This window comes from Gavia stellata, chromosome 9 (genome assembly GCF_030936135.1).
Source record: "Gavia stellata isolate bGavSte3 chromosome 9, bGavSte3.hap2, whole genome shotgun sequence".
Classification (NCBI taxonomy): Eukaryota; Metazoa; Chordata; class Aves; order Gaviiformes; family Gaviidae; genus Gavia; species Gavia stellata.
This window is the reverse complement of record NC_082602.1, coordinates 25,573,188-25,591,822: the sequence shown is the minus strand read 5'-3', so window position 1 is coordinate 25,591,822 and position 18,635 is coordinate 25,573,188. Positions and strand designations below refer to the sequence as shown.

The 18,635-nt window shown below is 40.9% G+C and overlaps 1 protein-coding gene across 1 annotated transcript in view; it reads right to left on the bottom strand.

Moving 5' to 3' along the window:
• ARMH3 (armadillo like helical domain containing 3) overlaps window positions 1-18,635 on the bottom strand; it is a 123,479-nt gene that overhangs the window by 82,403 nt on the left and 22,441 nt on the right. The window contains exons 14-19 of the mRNA XM_059821053.1: window positions 17,295-17,396; window positions 13,473-13,531; window positions 12,039-12,104; window positions 10,836-10,905; window positions 9,234-9,294; window positions 6,232-6,320 (exon numbers count right to left, since the gene is read on the bottom strand). Of these exons, the coding sequence (XP_059677036.1) occupies window positions 6,232-6,320; window positions 9,234-9,294; window positions 10,836-10,905; window positions 12,039-12,104; window positions 13,473-13,531; window positions 17,295-17,396 (447 nt within the window). The remainder of the gene's footprint in view (window positions 1-6,231; window positions 6,321-9,233; window positions 9,295-10,835; window positions 10,906-12,038; window positions 12,105-13,472; window positions 13,532-17,294; window positions 17,397-18,635) is intronic.

The window sequence follows — 18,635 nt, the reverse complement described above, 5'->3', positions numbered from 1 at the left end:
AAAGGATATTTAGTCCCATCCCTGAGAGTTAAAAAAGCTGAATAGCTGCCCTTCCAGATCATGCAATGATTTCTAACCCAAAGTTTCTATCCGGTAACACCTCCCAGCCTCCGTAACCCTCTCACCCCAGACCTCATCCTACCTAGTCCCTCCTGTACTCAGGGTCTCCTATTCCTCCTAACACACTATCACCTCCAATTCCCCTTAGGCTCTCCATCCTCCCAGGTCGAGATCCTGTCTGGCTCCAAAGACCTACCCACCCCATCAACTCAGAACTCTCACTCCTGTTGCACTGCTCATCAGCTCGCCTTTAACGAGCCTGGACGGCTCTTGTCTCCTCCTCCCCCAGTTCCTGGTGCTCCTACTGAACTACCACTGGAAACTGCAGATGGAGCCCATCCTTCCTACTTCCAACCTCATTCCTCAGTGAGGTGGCACACTCATTAAAAAGCCAGCATCACCTTGTATTCAAACGACTCATGAGATCCCAAGTCATCAGCATGGCATATGGCACATGGCTGGGAGCTCTCAGTCACGTGGAGATTCCGATGTGCAGCTTTGAAAAGTTGGGCCAGCCTCCCACTATCAAAAGGCATGGCGAAATGAGAGGGTAAGCACCAGGTAAAACCTGCATTAGGTAGAGTATGTTGAGCTACAAAGGTGTTAAAACTCTAGCATTTGTTCTACAGTTCTCTTTACAGCCTATAAGCAGTGCAGTGAAGTCAGAAAGCATTTCTGCCGGAAGGTATTTGAAAGGTCAAGTCTCACATAATGACTTCTTTTTCTTCCCAAAACAATAAGTTCAAGTAGAACCCTTTAACAGAGACAAACAGACCTTCTTTGTACTCACCCTAGATTTCATCTTATGACAGCATTTTACACTTAACACATAAGCTCCTGTTCCTTCCACCCTATCCCTACACGTGACCTTTATCAGTTACATTTGAAAATGCTGTGCTAAAGAGACCATTCTCTTATGCTTGCAATATCCTTCACAGCTTAAAGACATTTCTTTCTTTGTTACTATATTACAGAATTCTTCACTGCACAGAAATTACCACAGCAGCCTTATCTATACCATCAGCTGGACCATGACTGCTTCCTCTGAACTCTTAAGACTTCAGAAGCATGCAGAAGACAGTGCTGTTGGATCTTGAACCTTGGTAGTATTTTTTAAAGCCACATAAGACATTCTGCGAGTTTGTAAGAAGGTCAAATTTTAGGTCTTCAATTCTTTTCCCTAAAATCTTTAAGTAATTTGCTAACTGGCCAAGCAGCTCTATAGTCTTTCAAACTCTCATGGCACCTAGGGATCAGGCATTTTACCAGTGAACTAGACTGTCTGGTACACCAGTATATGAATCCTGCCTCCACAAGAGCTGCAAGATGACAAGCTCCCCTTGCCAGGTAGCTGCTGCAGAATGTGACAGTGACAATGGGATTAGAGATGAAGGGGAGACACAACATCACCTGATTTCCAATCTGTTCAGCAACACAAATCAGAGGGCTGAAGCAGACCTGATCAACAGTTGGAGAACCAGAAATACTGTAGGTAACAAATACTATCAGTAATCAATATTTCAGCCACAGAAATAACAAAGCAAAGTACAAGGAACTAAACAATACTACCTTCAACATGCACTGTATCAGGGCAAGTGTGTTACACATACTGGAAGTGGGTTTTTTTGCTCCCCTCAAAAATATCGCTTCTTTATTCTAAAATGTTCCACAGAGGAACCTTTTGCCTCTTTAGTATTCACCCAAGAAGATTTTGAAAGCAGTATTATCTTCATGTTATAAATACAAAAACTGACAAAAAGATCTAAGGAGTTTACAAAAAGGAAAAAAGTATATTTTGTCCAGTAGCATTGCAAAAGACTGCTTTGATAAATAAAACAAAAATGGAGAAAAATTAACTTCTTCATAGTGCTACACATTTGAAGCACCTTCATTTTAACAGTGCATTCAGCATCTATTGAATTAACTAAGCTACAAGATAGGAAACTGTAGCCCTAATCTTCAATGCTTACTAATAGCAAAGCTTATTTTTAATCCTACTTTGCATTCAGTTGCCCTAATAAATAGCTATTTCACTATTATTCATTATTATATTTAAGATTTTTTTACGATCTACTCTTGCTATTGTAAGTCTGTATTAGAATTGCTTTTCTGTTTCTTTAAACATGGCTTTCGCTTAAAGCAAACCATAGCAACTGCAAAGAAGTTACCTGCACCCCCTAAGCTCAGACTGAATTGCTCAAGCATTACTAATTTTGAGGTGGGAGGAGTTGAAGAAATTAGGTCTTTTTATATAAAAAGCTTAAATGACTCATGAAAACTCTTTTGGCATAGCTTATACATGCTTGACAACAACAACATATATAGCACCTTCCATCACTCAAGTGCTGTACAAACTAGTTAAGAGTTCAACAACTGAAACACAAACCCCACCCTTATGACCAGCAAAATCAACCCCATTTTCGCATAACAAGGAGCAGAACTTAAGAAAAACACTGGGCATAACATGCTATTTCTGAGAGCAGGGAACTGGTTGTTACCAAGTAAAGTTTCCTTATCAGCTCTATAAAGCACCTTACACTTGACATTCAATAAATCAGTGTTTAAAAAGTATAAGGTACCCAGCATAACAGTCCAGGAGATTTCCAACTGGCCAGAATGCCTGTAAGGGAACAGGTCAACACAATCATATCCACTTACGGTTTCTGACCTTGGCCAAATTTCCAGGCTACTCACCAGTAATCGTACACTGTCATGGAAGAAAAACCCTGAAGAATTTCTTCAGCGTTCAGAGGGAAGAGCCACATGCTAACCACAGATGATTCAACTGAAGCTAATAATCTGCTGAAAAGGTCTATTAAAGAGGAACCAAGATCAACAGGCATCTCTGGATCTGAATGTCTGGTCCACCTATCCGTAACTGCGCTTGGTATTCATTTTCATAGGCTAATCAAATTACGATTGCTTTTTGCTCTCCAGCACTCTTTTTAGGATATTCCAGAATCTAGCTCCACCAGTAATATATTTATTTTCACACTACTTTTAGCTAGAGCCAGCTTATATATACTTTTGCCACCTACAGATCTTCCTTTCTGTCAGTCCTGCTTCCAGCTCTCAAACCCCTGCATTATTCTCTGTCAGCTAAACATTCTTGGTCATCTGGTCAGCACAGCTAGATATTTATACTGTATTGAGTGCCATGGTCCTGCTCCCTTGGCTTAATATTAAAGAATTAATCTAATAGGGAAGCTAAGGCTGCATCACAACCAAAGACTCAATAACAATATTGCTCTTCCTCAAGCTCAGATGTTGAAAAAGGAAATCCAACAGAAGTTAAGATCATATGTAAGCAATGTGCCACATAGTGGCGTATCCAAAAAATGATAAAGTATTACAGACTGTACAAACAGCCTGATACGTGTCCTGAGAGATGCCAAACACCTGGCTCTACTGCTTTTCTCTGCAATCATTGCAACTTAAAATCAAAAAAGGACATGCAGAAACTTTCTCAAAGTGCTGCTGGCCTTTCATACTGAAGGCAAAGCACCCAAAAAGGAAGAGCATCTATCCATCAGATGACACATGAGTTGCTTTCTTTAAGTAGAGACTAGCTAACATTAGAATCGGCAAGTGAACAGAAGGCTCCATACATTGCTACTGCTTCCACCTACAACCTTTATCTCAGTTCCTCCGCACCCTATACCAACTACCTACCCCACAGTTTTCCCTTTGTCTTCTTCTCCCACTCAATTTTCTGCCTGAAACAACTCTCCTCCTTTTACATGCCAGGTAGAATCCTCTCCTTTTCTTTCCATACTTCCTTACACCAGTTCACTCCAGCTCTGTTGGTGGGCTTCCATTGCTATTATCCGTGCTATACAACAGGGGCATTGCTTCAGTCATCACACACTTTGTCATTCAAGAAGGGCAGTGTGGGCTTAAAGACCTTCTGTAAAGCACACCTGATAGGGAAACCTGAGATGTCAGACCTTACAGAGAATAGCTGCTCCCTTTTAGCTGTTCATCCAGCAGTAATAACTAATTCTTCGATCCAAAATAAAAAGTCCAAAGGGGAATATACTCACATAAAGGATAGAAATGAATTCAGAAGTCCCTGTGCTCTGGTTTGGAATCATCTGTCAGACAGATCAAGACCAGAAAAACAGCCATTCTTTCACATCAAAGGCAGCAGCACTCTGGGTAATCAAAGAGCAGCCTTGACAGGGCTAAGAGTTAATTACGAAATACCTCTCAAGATAGGGCTGGCAATTAGCATTTAGTCTGCCACATCTAGCACTCTAAAAGTACACACTTAGAGCAGCCAGGATACACCCTTTTACAGGTACATGTACCATTCAACCCAGGGTCTTTCCAGTCTGTATGAATCACCTAGCAGCTACTGAAGAATCCCTCTGTTCACCTCAACATCCTATAAGAAAAAATTTGAAACATTCTTATCATAATTTACTCCTGCATGAGAGGATCTCCCTAAACATGCAGAAATCTACTGTAAGCATGGAGCTCTTCAGCTATATCAGGTGTGCAGACATTCCCGGTCCTTTACAGAAACCTGACCAATATGAGTTCTTTTTTACTTTATTGCTTTGCTTTCAAAGCATGTGGAGTACTTAACACTTCCGAGGCACTTCATGTTTCCAAAGCACTATACAAACACCAGCTAATTAGAGACAGCTAACAAGAGTATCTCAAGATATGGAATTTCAGTGTGTAGCAAGGACTTTTAGTTTTCCCCCCCTAAAATAGGGAAAGTTAAGAATTGAAAAATGTCTAAGAGTGCACTCTCTGAACTGTGGAGCAGTACCTTCAAGCAGAAGGCATTATATTTGAGACTTCCATAGGGCCAGTCTGTAGGAAAGACCCAGCTCAGCCTGGCCAAATAGGAATGGATCCAGCTCACTGGTAGCTGCTGAGAAGATACCACACACACCATCAGATGCAATTTCTATTCACAACAGATATCCACATTGTACACTCTCTTCTCCTGAACTGGCACTACACTGCAGACATGCCTCTAGGGGCTCTGTTCTGAAGAAAACAACTGAAAAGAAATCGCTAATCCCTTAATCAGGGGCACCCACTTCACCTTCTACAGGAATATTTAGAAAGTCTGAATGGGCCACATGTCACACAAGGCAAAAATTTAATAACTGAAAGTGACTCAGGTTGTTGGTTCTTTTCTCTGTACCTACACTCAGCTGTGCAAAGCTACTGAAGGGAAGTATTCAGTGTTAATTGAGAACAGCTTCACAAACCACTCATCACCACCTTTTTCAAAAGTCATCCTCTCTCAAATTTCTGATGGGAATTGCATTACATCAGCCAAGTTGCTGATCCCAGGTCTCAAGCACAGCTCCAGGAATACACAATTAGGGCCATGTTCCCTTGAATTTTTATAAATCTCTTGTTTAAGCCACAACAGCTAGGGCATTAACTGTACTTTCCTAGCTGAGCTAACTTCACTACTTGGCAAGATAAGAATGGAAACACACACCATACCCACAAAAGCAGCCTGTTAGGTCTCATCATCCATTCTGCTACCCCCCTTCCTCAGACCTCCAACACAATGATGGCATCTTAAAACAGTCCTACAAAGCCACATCTACTAGATTATGAGAAACAAGTCAAACCCCGTAATACGTACCTATCTTGGGATACCAGTGGCACGGACCAGACTATCCGCCATCAATGCAAAGGTCAGAGTTAAAAGTCTCTCTTCCCTCCCACTGACATTTCTAGGTTGCTCTTTTCAGAAGGAGCTGCACACACTATTCTATGTGTATCCATCTCTTACAGTAAAAAGGAAAAGTAAGGTCCACTTCTCTTTACCCAAGAGCCTACCTTCTTTCTACTCACAAATATGTGAGAGAGAGAGAGAGAAACACTACTGCATAAAATATTACTCCATTTCTCCAATCAGGTGAAGAGGAACTCAGGTAATGAAACAGAAAAACAAAGACACTTGGATACCATGGTGATCATGGCCAGACAAGAAAGTAAATTAGCTACCATTATGATAATGCCCTGGCTTTCCAAAAGAGGTAATTTGCATTTAGCAACTAAGAAGCAAAATAAAGATGCTTTAACAGAGTTGCTGCTTGCTGTTTAACCCTGTAGCAATGGAACAAGCAGTCATGGCCACCAAACAGCCATCCACTCTGGGCTTTTAATATTTGACTGTCTCTGCAGATGTACCTGACCACAGCTCCCTCCAGGTGTAATGAAGCCTCACTCTGCATTTCTTCTGGTAGCACAGCAGCTTGTGCACAATCTGAATGCACCGTCTGGAAAAGAGAGGGCAAAGGATTAATTACATTGCATTTCCCAGCAATTCTACATTGAACCTGGAAATGTCTCTGAAATCAGCAGCAGGGAAACAGACAAACTCAAAAGCCTGTCAGAGGAGGATGGGGCTCACGGTTTTGGGCTCTTAAAGGGAAGCAACACTCGCAAGAACCGGATGAGAAGAGAAAGGGGCCTTTATGCCAGTTTTAGGCCAACATGACTGGATCAATTACAGACGCAAGTTTGTTGTTTATATTTAATTAATACTTTCCACTCTTTGCTGCCCTTACAGGGCCTCATAAGCTCTACAAAAGGAGTTACTTAACTTGCAGGCTCCATATGTATGAGATGCTGTGCTCAGATTTTGTAAAATATGGACACAATGGAGCTTTTCAGTTTCTTTGGCCCAAATGATGAGGCTAAAGGAAATGGCAGAGTCAAACTGCAGGTTTTTTAGTTTGACTGAGGCATGCAGTTTAATTATATAAAAAAAGAAAGAGATTTCTGTCAAGTTCTCCAGTCTCCTTAAACAAATAATTTAAGTAGGAGCTTTGGAATGATCAAGCAATACACCTACAAGCTCTGAAATCCCCCAACATACAGCTAGTATACTTGTGAAGTCTCCGAATCCTGTAGGTCTCTATAGCATCTAGTATTCATACAAACTCTTAGGTGCACAAACATTCTTCACAAATAACATCAGAACTAAATATAAAATATAATGAGTAAATTCTCTAGCACTAGCTATCATTAAGGACAAGACAGAAAATCTATACAAATTTGAATTTGTTAGACCAAGCTATTTTTAGTTATTCACATTTAGAAAAAACAAAAGGAAGACTTCAAAAAGGAAACATTCCTTTCTCCCCAAATCCTTATTTCTCAAAAACATGTTATGTCTAATATCAACATCTCCCTGAAAAGACACTACTGAAAGACACTACATATCAGACAAACACAGAGAAATCAAATTTTAAAAATTTGCAGGGAAGTTACTCAAAATGGGGTGAAGAGTTCAAAATAAGGCTTTAAAAAGCCTTGAGAAATATTATGCAGAAGGTATACATTATTCTTTTCAGACCCTTAGATGATCCCAGAAGTACCACGATGGGGTAAGGACTGAAATTAACTTTAGACGAATAAAGGTAAAACCATCTATAATATCTGAGCTTTACATTCAGTGCTGTATTTCAAATTGGATTCTCATAAATTCAACCATTAAAAGGAAACAAACCAGCTAGGATACAGACAGCTGTCTTCAGATCAGGAACAACAATCAGTCTGGGGAGACACCTGCTATTTCTGATGTTACTGGTACCAGACAACACCCAGTACCTTTCCACCTACCTATTTGCTTGGCTGTAAAACTAAAATTGGCCTCTACAATAAAAAAAAAACCACAACACTATTTAAGGCACTGACCAGAGAGAATGTGGCAATGGCTAAAACATTTCTTTAGAATTACAATAGCTGTTAATGCAAAATACTCTGCAGATGTATCTCAGCATTGAAACCTTGTGGTTGTATACAGTAGCATGCAGCTTTCTGGGTGAAATCAAGACATGGAAGAAAAGGGATGAGGAGAGGCATAACAGTCCTAGTACCTCTACATAAAGAGCCAGAGCACCAGCTACCAGCCTATAGACTCCAAACTACACTGCTTTAGTTATGATACTGCTTTAGCTATGAAGTTTTCCATCGTGGTGGGGTGTCTTTTTTCTTTAACTTTGTGCTGAGGATTCACAATACACATAATGGACAAAAAAAACCACCTTGGTCAAAGCAACTGGGATTTCTCTTTTAAAAATTAATATGCCTTCCCTTGAGCAGCTTCATATTGTCACCTTTTAAATGTATTGCAGAGAAGTATGACACTATTTGTGCATTCAGAACACCCACTTTGTCTGCAATAACTGCGTAAGCTATGGGACGGTTTCAGACAGGAGTGCAGTGAAGAGACTGCAAAAACATGCCAAAATGAATGGATACAGATGTCCACTGGTGGTTGCTACTGCTCGTTATTTTTACTCTCATTGGGTTTCTAGATGTAGCCTTACTTTTCAGCCCAAGCACTTCACATTGTGAAATTCCAATGCACTACACCCAACTACAATTAATTCTGTAATTGTCATAAAAAAAACATTTCTCTCAAACTCATAATTGAACTGTACAACCCTTGCAAAGGCACTGTAGTTGCAGGGTTATTTGGGCAAAATCAGAACATGCTGAAAAGTTACCTTAAGGGAAAACAGCCTATGTATCTTTATCTCTTCTACAGAATATAGTGGTGTTCAAGCCTTGGGGAAATTCAGTACTGTACAAACAGTCAGAGCAAAGCCAATGATCTGCCTAAATCCTATTTCTGCCCTCCAGGCTGAAGCAGAAGAAAGCATTCAAGGGTCCTCCTGGGACACACTGAGTGCTCATGTGTAGCCCTGTCCTCTTCTCTCCTTTTCCCCATTGCTAAGTTTTACCCCTTGCTGTCTAGCAGGCTATTTCAGGCTTAAACCTCTCTCCCACACTCCACACTGCCTTCCAGGCCTCACGTCAGTAGTTCTTGGTTTTTCAAAACTGACTTTTCAGTTTCTAGACCAAGATTCAGCTTCTGAAAGTAGGGATTCTTGCAATGACTGTGTATTATGAAACTTCTTTCAGATTGAAAAGCTCTTTATATTTGATCAAGTAGATTAGGAAATCAGTCCTGAAAGGTGGACATCCATTTCACTTTCGATTTTCTGGTACACAGAGCATTTTAGAAGTAGAAAAAGTTGCTGGAAGAGTTAATGAAAAGCCATCCTGCTACTCATCAGCCACAAAATGTTATTTCAGCTAGAAGATTGCTCTATGACGACTACGATTCCACCCAAATTCAAACTTGAAACAAAATCACAAGTCACCCCACAGACACTTACACATAAAGATCCATAGGAAATTCTTTCATCATGTGTGTTACAATGAACTCCACCATCAAATCTGACAAAAAAAGAAAATTATAAAGTAAGTATTGAGCTAGCTACAGTTAACTTCCAGTAGGCAACAATGAGGAAGTCAAACTACTCCACCTACCTACCTCTACCAGACGATAGTCCTGCTTAGATGAGAGAAATTTCCCTATTTTTTTTTTATTTGTTTGTTTTAAAGAGAATTAGACCTCCTCTGGAATTAAAAAAAAACCCTACTACTGGAAACTGAGGGCACATAATGTAATTTGCTTTGAAGCACTGCTTCCCCATATGCTTTCCCCCACTATTAGTCAAATAAAGAATACACCATGAATTCTGATGCTTAGAATTACTCTCATATTTCAAGCCTTGTCACTAATGGAAAATTCCACTGAGAAGCACATTTTAGAAAATCATTCTTATCAGAAACAACACACAAACGTGCAACCTAGACGTCTAGAGAGAATACATTGCAGAGAACACCTATTTTTCCCTAAAATAAATCTTGAAGCAAGTAAACCTAGTCTGATCTCAACACAGGCTAAGCTTCTGCTTAAGGCTTATTCAGGGGAAGAAAAAAAAGAGGGACAATGTCTCTTTAACATTTAAGGGCTCCCAGTGTGAGTGTAAAAGGCAAGGAGCATAGAAATACAATTGAAAGAGCTAAGTTACCATGGTTCAGCTAATAAACACTAACTGAATGTGTGTATGTTCTCTGGCCAGCACAACTTCAGCATAAAATGCTTAACCCATGCCAGTGGTGACAATTGCGAGATGTAACCTTCTAGGTTACTAATAGCCCAGCAATATGACTCAATAGTGACTAAAAACAGTCTAGGGAAAGAGTACATGAAAACTGGTGAGTCTAGAAAAATTCTTCACACAGCTGTTGTGTCTTGGCTTCAATAACCACCTGTTTGAAAATGCCGGAGTCTGAGATTGCTCCTGTATCATCAGGTTTAAGACTCATTCCAGGATCCAGGCTCCATCCATTTCTGCACCCATTTATGCTTTTGGCCTCCGCAGCAATGAGTGTCAGAATCTAATCACACACTGTGTGAAAAGCTTTCAACTGAGCCTCCATATCCACATGCAAAACCAACCCTAGCTACTGACATTCCTATTGGATTTTTGTTCAGAAAAGACTAAATGCCCAGAAAACACCTTCCCCCCCAACAAACACCTGTCCTTTCTGTAGCTTTGCCTTCATTGTATCATTTAGAAAGTACTTGTGACCAACTGTTACTACACTCAACTAAAATTGAATTTATTTATCAACTGCTCTCCTTGTTGTTACTTATTCAGGTAAAGGGGGCCAACAGGCTTCTGCAAAACTTACTGTAAACATATATAGGATTTCTTGCTACAGAGCAGCAATCTTGGATTTAATTTCTCTATGAGACAGCCAGGTATAGAGATGCACAGTCCGTTGCTGGAAATATCTTTAGTACGTAACTGCCCTCCTTTTAAGTCCATCCACCCCTCCCCTTAATCCACATATGTCATATTTCTGTTGCAGAACAAAAGATGCTTCGGGATCCACATGCACACACATACTGTAACAATACTCACCAAGCACCGCACACACCAGCGGGCGACAGGGCAGGTTCTTGTCTGCTGCTTTCTTCCTGTGTCTCATTGGCTTCAAACACACAAAGATGAAAAGAAGTCAGTAGAAGCCTGAAGTGACATTCTGTGTATTATTGTATTTTGCAGGCAAATAGTACCATCAGCACAGGCTTCTCTTTGTCTTTTTCTCCAACTGCTATCTCACCTATATTAATCCTAAAGGCCGTGGCTGGAGCAATATTGTGCATGCTTTTCAGCATGCTGACCACCTGGCTTTTGTTTCTCTAGCTGCATAACTGGAGGGCACTGTTATATCACAGGGGTGAGTGGAGGGGAAAAAAAAAAAAAAGAACAAAACAAACCAAAAAAAAAGAAGAAAATGAAAATCACACAGCTAGTCCTCCCCCTTAGTTAACATATTGATTTGCTCCTGACCCACAAGTCTGATCTGCGTTCTTAACAGCATGTGCAGTATTAAATGGCTTTGGTCTTCATTCTAACAGACCAAAACGGCTAACTGAATGGCAAGTTTCCTGTTAAGTGGAAATGACTAGCATCCTTGCAGTATGCTCACTATAAAGTAAGATGTTTGTTTCTGTCCTGGACTAGTGACACTTTCAAGTGCTGCTTCCCCGTCAGATGAGGTGGAACTTGCCAGCACCACAAAGACAGAATGCACCAAGTTAGGATAACCTTTCAAGTTACTTGTAACTACAGAGCTTCATGAGCCAGGTAAGGACACTTCCTCCACAGGTACCTATAGGAAAAAGCTCTGGAAAAAATACTTTCCTCTTTGAAGGTGAGTCACCCCACCCAGGATGAAGCATAAGCCAAATCAGAGCACTCAGTGTAACTCCAGCTGGCTATTAATATATCACAGGAGGGCTAATACTTGCTGAAGAATAAGGCAGAACATTCTCTCTGCCACTGATTTCCTCAGAGACCTCATAATACACAGCTCCTCCCCAACTACACAGGCCTCTGAATTCACCAACAGGGCAACCAGCTCTTTGTTCTTTGAAAAAGTGACACGTTCTGAGAGCTATTTCAAAATCATTCCCCAAATACTGCATTTCTCCCAGTATTTCCACATTCCTTAGCAATCTAGGTTAGATGTCTATGACACAGTTTTCAACATACAGGGACTCAAATCCTCTATGTTCTTATCCCAAAGAGTAAACAGACCATCTGGAGGAAAAGACCCACCATCCTGTGCAGGTTTACTCGAAAATTCATGTTGTCATCATGGAGAAAAGCATTAGCATACTGATCCTATTGAAAAGAGCAAGAAAAAGGAGGAGATATGAATAGCCAAGCAAGTGCCCAACACCTTCTACTTGCCTCTCAAATCACATGAGTTTCAGTGTAAAACTCCCAACATATAGCTATAAGGTTAGAAAGCCACCTGTCACCTCCTCGTGTCCCCACCCATATCTCCAGTCACACAAAAGTAAACCCCTCCTGATCCCAACTCCACTTTAGTTAAATCTGCACTACTGCTTGTTTTGTTAGCAATTTATTTTCCGTTCTCCTCCTTTGCTCATCCAAATTCTGGACTGCATACACCACAGTGTCAAGATTTTAACAAATGCTGTATAACATGTGTTATACAGGTGGTTCTCCAGCATGCAAGTTCCCGTGACTGTGTGGACAAAGGTTTTTATCGGCATTTTGATGGACCCATCATGCCAGAACTTACTGCAGTACTAGCAGGTAGGTTTATCAGCTGTCCTATTCCTCCAGATAATACACAGCTGGTTTATCAGCTGTCCTATTCCTCCAGATAATACACAGCCAGGTTGGGCAATAAATATACCCTCCCATTAAATACTAGAACCAAAACATTCCCTTGCTATATAGAAACAGAATTTCTTATCTTGTATTACCTATGCATCCACCTGAAGAACTCAAGTGCCAAAAATATTTAACAACAAATATTTGAAATGCAGATGATTAGCTTTCAGACTGCACCCTGAAGAAACATTACGTCAGAATCCTTACACTGGCTGTCAACATCACTGCTTTTTATTCTTTATTAAGAATGAAAGGTCTTTACTTGCAAGCAAGCAAAATGCAAATGCCACACAAACTCAATCACCATTCAGGACATCAGTCAAGCCATTAGTACATACTTCCCATGAGACAGGACCACATTCAGCCAGGACTGCTGACCTAACTCTGATACTGCTTTCTCACCCTACTACCAGATTTGCTACTTGTCTTGCTTGTAGGGACCTACAACCTTGCAGCTTTCTTGCAGACTCTTACCCTTCTTAGGCAGAAGGGATATGGCACTGCCCATGTTTACCATGAACAGCACAGAGCTGAAAGCCATTAGCACATTACTCATCTAAAAGCTGCATCACAAGGTCACTCAACAGCTAAGAGAGAAAAGGCTTAGGTTCACTCTTTTCTCTCTTCATCCCTGGGAGCTGGCTAACCCAAATGATGATGCAAGTTTCCAGTCAATTTTAACAGTACTGCAGCAGGTTTACTAGCAAAACATGAAGTGCCTGAGGTCCTCACTACTCAGTACCACTGTTGATCTTCAGCTCCCGGTCAACAGGAGACAGGGGATGTGCATGCAGATAGAGCCCTGTAACACACCATCTGTTAAACAGTGTCACACAAGAAACCTACCTCTGCTATGCAAGTCAGGATAATCAGACACAGCTTGCCACTGTGTAGCCGGTGCTCATCTGCAAAGAAGAAAAAAAGTCCTGCATGAGCCATACAAGCCTAGCAATGCTGAAGAGTAAGAAAGCTATTGCAGCAAGAGAAAAGCCCAGCCCTGGAGATTCTTCATACTCTTACTTCCTCCATGATAGCTAACAGTCTAAGTACGCTCATTAAGCGCTCACCCTCCAGCCTGACCACTAAATCCCACCAATTTTTCACCACTCTGCACCAACAGCAAAGTTTCTGATTTGAACCTCCAACAGCACTATGGGGCTTCTGTCTCATTCAGTTTTACTTCCACAGATATTCTAAACACTGGTGTTAGTCCCTGTCTTTCTGTCACAGCAGACCCTTTTTTCCCTCTCTTAGACAAGATAGAAAGAGAAAGATCACCTTTGTTGTAGGTTATGAAACAAGCAGCAAAGCTTTGGTAGAGGCACAGCACAGTGTAGCAGAATGACTCCCGACATTATGCTCAAAGACCTGAGTTTTAACCCCAGTACTGAGACGACATGACCTAGTTTGCTTTGTGCGAAATCATGAAAGAAGGAAGTCTGCAAAGACTTAGCATTTTACGCCTGAGCATGTTCTGCAACTTGTTATTCATTTACAACTTCAAGCAACTTTTGCACTGAATGACAACTGGAGGGCTGAAAGACACACAAATAGAGAGGGACTAAGGCAGAAAAACGCAATTTTTATTTGGATTATTTAAAACTCTTCTCTCTCAATTTTAACCTTGAAATACCAAAAAACCAAGATACATACAGTCAGAGTAATTTAGGATGGAAGAAACCTCTGGTCCAATCCTTGCTCAAAGCAGGGCCAGCCAAGATCAGGCTGTTCAAGGCATTGTCCAATCAAGCTAATTTAAAAATCTTTGTTCTAAAAAACAAACCACTCACACCACACACCCCCAAAACCACAAACAAACAAAAAACCACCACACAACACACCTATAGCTTAATTCTGAGGAAGCTTAAAACTGCACATTCCTGAGACCTCCAACAGCTTCTCTAAAGCATAAGACTACTAAACATGCCATCCCAGACATATGCCTTAGAGTCAAACTTGCAGGAGGGGGAAATCTGAAACACTCTGACTACTTTCATATAAATCAAAAGACAGCATCAGCCAAACTGCTTGCATCTTTGCAGGTCACTTTTACAAACACTTTGCCAGTTAGTGTGTATATGGTAATCTACATAGACAGAATGGGCTTAGCTAGCTGTTCTGTCTAGTTTGATGCCTCTTTTGTTCTCTTTTCTATGCTGCTGAGGGACAGATATTTACTAACAAGATGTGCCCTGAAGTGTGCTGATTTCATCTTGCTGCACTAAGTAAGATGAAGAGGAATTTTGGAATGGGAGAGTTGAAAGTCTCTCCTGTGTCTCCTTACCTCAGCCGAAATGTTTAACTGAAAAAGTTTTCTACTCCAGCAAAGCAGGAGAAATGGCCTCAAAGAACTCTGATACACTGGAGCCTTGTTATTTTCCTATTGTAAGGCCTCCCTGTATATTTTTGTAGGTGCTGCTACCACTTCTCTCTCTGGGGATCATGCTGTAAAGGCTCCTGTTTCACACCAAGTACTATGCCTCCAGCCAACATGTTGTGAACATCATGCCATTTTCAGCAGTTATGGGGCAGCTATGCAGGCAGTGACTCGCACAGACACTTCATACTTTCACGGCATCCATCATTAAAGGAACAAAGCAGACCACTTCCTATGGGAAGGTATAGCAGTATGAACCCTATTTTACAGATGGGAAAAAATGATGCAGTTTTTATTTCTCCCAAGGCAGCTGCCTCTGACTGACACAAGAGAGAACACAAGAGGAGGATCCAGTGAATGCAATCTATGAAATTATGCTCTCTGGGACAGAAGCAAAACAACTCTCTAGTCCTGGATGTGGAACAAACCAGTCTCCCCTCTAAGTGTTCCCACCTGTCTCAAGACACATGGAGTAAATTAGAGTTATTCATTCTTCTTCTCTTGTTGCTATATTGGTGTCACACGCTTGGTCTTACACAAGAAGAAGAAAAGTTAGGCAGGGCCCCATCTATCATCAAAATATAAGGACAGGAATATACCCACTAGAATTAATAAGCACTGGTTTGGAAGGCACACTTTTTTTTAAACGATCAGTCAGTGGAGTTCATTGCCACATATTACCACGGTGGCAAGGAGATTAGGTCTGTAAGCCACACAAATTTTCAACTGCCATACAAGCTAGAACCAAAGTAAAGAAAGAAACATCAACTCCTGTCTCATACCAGAATAAACTCATCTCTTGCTGGCTTGTTTAGTAAGGAATCCCCTCTATCAGATTTCACTCCATCTGAAATTAATCCAGTTTGGCAGTTCCTGAGGCCCTATGCAGACTTTCCATATTACAGTGACTAATAAGAGCGGAAGTTAAATTGAAAAACATAAAATTGTTTTATTAGAGACTTCGATCAGCAAGAGAGACCCTGAGAAAAGCAAATGAGAATGATGAAAGAGCTGGTAAGCACTCCTCAGGTGTGCAATCTGTAAGAAATGACTGAGGAAAGATTGAGGTGGTTTAGCTTAAACACAAAAGCAAGAGGAAACATGAAAGCAGACTTCAAATACATAAGGGCTGTCACAAAGAAGAAAGAAATAATCCATTCTCAATATCTATCTTGGAGAAGGTAACTAGTAATTAATTTAAATCACAGCAAAGAATGATGCACATGAAGCTTTCTCACAACAAGGGTAGTTAAACACTGGAATGGATAGTCTAAAAATGATGCTCCATTATCAGAATGTCTTTATCCAACCTGGTAGAAACATCTCTGAGAAAAGATACAGGTAAACCTGATTCTGCCTTGGTTTTAAGGGGAGCATTTTGGTCCTAATTTCAATTATTCACTTTTTCCTCAACTAGCTTGCATACTGAACAAAACCAAGACAGCCAGGTACAATTTCACTGCAAGCTAATAGGTACAAGGAAACTCTCCTGCCTGCTCTCTTATTCAGTGCCAAGCATTCATGAAGTTCAATAATCAATGTATCCTAGCTTTGCAGATATCTTCCTATTTTTGTTCAGTTGTTACATCTAACTTAACAGCAAAAGTCAGTAATAGGCTGAAATATGGTACAAAGATCACTTGTTATGTTCACACTATGGTCCTGCCCATACAACCACTGGGCAAAACAGCGCCCTTGGGTACCTTGAGCAGGAGATGAAGCAATACTTCAACTCTAGTAAGCTGAAATTAACCCCCACAAAACTATCAGGAGAAACAAAAAGCACAACACAGAAATATACCTTCTCAAGCAAATTAATGCCAGTACATTGTAAGTTACTGCTGTCCTCTTTATAATTAGAGCTGCCTGTTTAACCAGCAAGTACCAAAGTACCAAATATTTCCTCCTAATGCTGAGCTTTGCCTCCTGTGTCAGCTTCTAAATGTTCTTAAAAATACATTTCTCTGGTACATGACTTCCCCTCTGACAGCTGGGAATCAGATATGCTCACACCTCCTGCATAAGGACAGGCTTGGTTATTATGTATTATTGTTATTACATTCTTTCCATATTTGACTTCTCTCCTGCCAGCATTAGGTCTCTCCTAGTCTCATAACTCTTATCTCGCAATAAGAAATCATTTCATTTTCTCAAAAGGTGGAATCTTCAGTCCTCTAAAGGGACTCCAGTTAACTTCTATTTCTGGAGTCACTAGACATGTTCTTATGCCCTTCTGACTTCAAGAAGCACTGCTTGCTACATCCACAGCTGCATCAACAGAATTTATTTACCTTTTGTGTCCTGCATCACAATCGAGCTGTACTTCAAGAAGGTTATCAGCAGGTTGCTAGTTTGCACATCAGCATCCAAAGGTAGCTCTGCAGAGCTTATAACTGGAACAAAGCAGATAAGACATGTTTACCCTCCACAAATACAAGAGACAGCTATACAGAGAACCAAGTCACAGATCTGGGATAGGATCAGCTTATTTGCAGGGTCACCTGATCCCCTCCTCCTTCATGACCACTCAGCAAAGATTTTGCTTTGAAGACTGGTACCACTCCCCCGGAGACCATTTCTCCTGCTCTAAGTATAGGTTGTGGTACCCAGCAAAGTGATACTGTCCTGCCCTCCACGCCCCCATCCCCCCAAGGGACATCAGCCTGCTGTTTTAGCACTCATCAACATTCCCAAGCCAGGGAGCTCGAGATATTCCCACCGATACCCAATTAATTCTTACAACCAACACAGCTAACATTCACACCATTCTCAGTTTGGAAAGAAACATGCCCAGCAAAGACAGTTCTCAGCTGCAGCAATTTTGGACTTTTAGTTCCAAAAGGTCCACATCAATTCCATTCTTCCCTCCCAACAGCAGCCTCTCTTGCAGAAGCAACACACAAGACAGTAATGTAACAATTACTGCATGACCAAAATGGAGAGGTAGAAAGAGCAGCTTTATAAAAATCAAGTAACAGAAGCAATCACAGCTTGTGCTAGAGAAATCACAACACAGCAGGGAGCAGAAATGTACTTTCCATACCTGCAATAGAACAGCCCTTCATTGGCATTTCTCTACGATACTCTCCTTGTTACCACCAGCTGTACTTCTGACACCTTAACACTGGACATCATCTGCCTTAGACTTCACAAGAAGCTATCTCAATTACTCAGCTAATTGCACAATGTGCCTCCTGCTCACTCCCCATGTACCATCTGAAGCACTGAGTTTATGAGCTGTCAAACCTCATCACGTGACTGAGCCACGTTTTTACTAATGACTGAGACCGAGCTATCCACAAGGGCCATTCTCAGCCTCCTCATTCAGGAACGCTTCACAAGAAATATTGAAGTGGCAGGGCGGGCAGTGGAGATAAGTGGGAAAAATGCAGCATGCATTTACCTGCAGATCCTGCCAGATAAGTCTGATATTGTTTAAGATAAATTAGCTCAGACAAAAAAAAAAAACACAAAACTGATGGAGCTAGTCTAGGAGGACTCCAGTAAAGCACTTAATACAGTTCTGTATGAAAAATTAGGAGCGAAGCAGATAGGTGGGAACCAATATTGAAGATCTGGCAAAGGAGAAACAATTGGAGAAATTATTAGTCTGGGAAGAAGTTACTACTTGA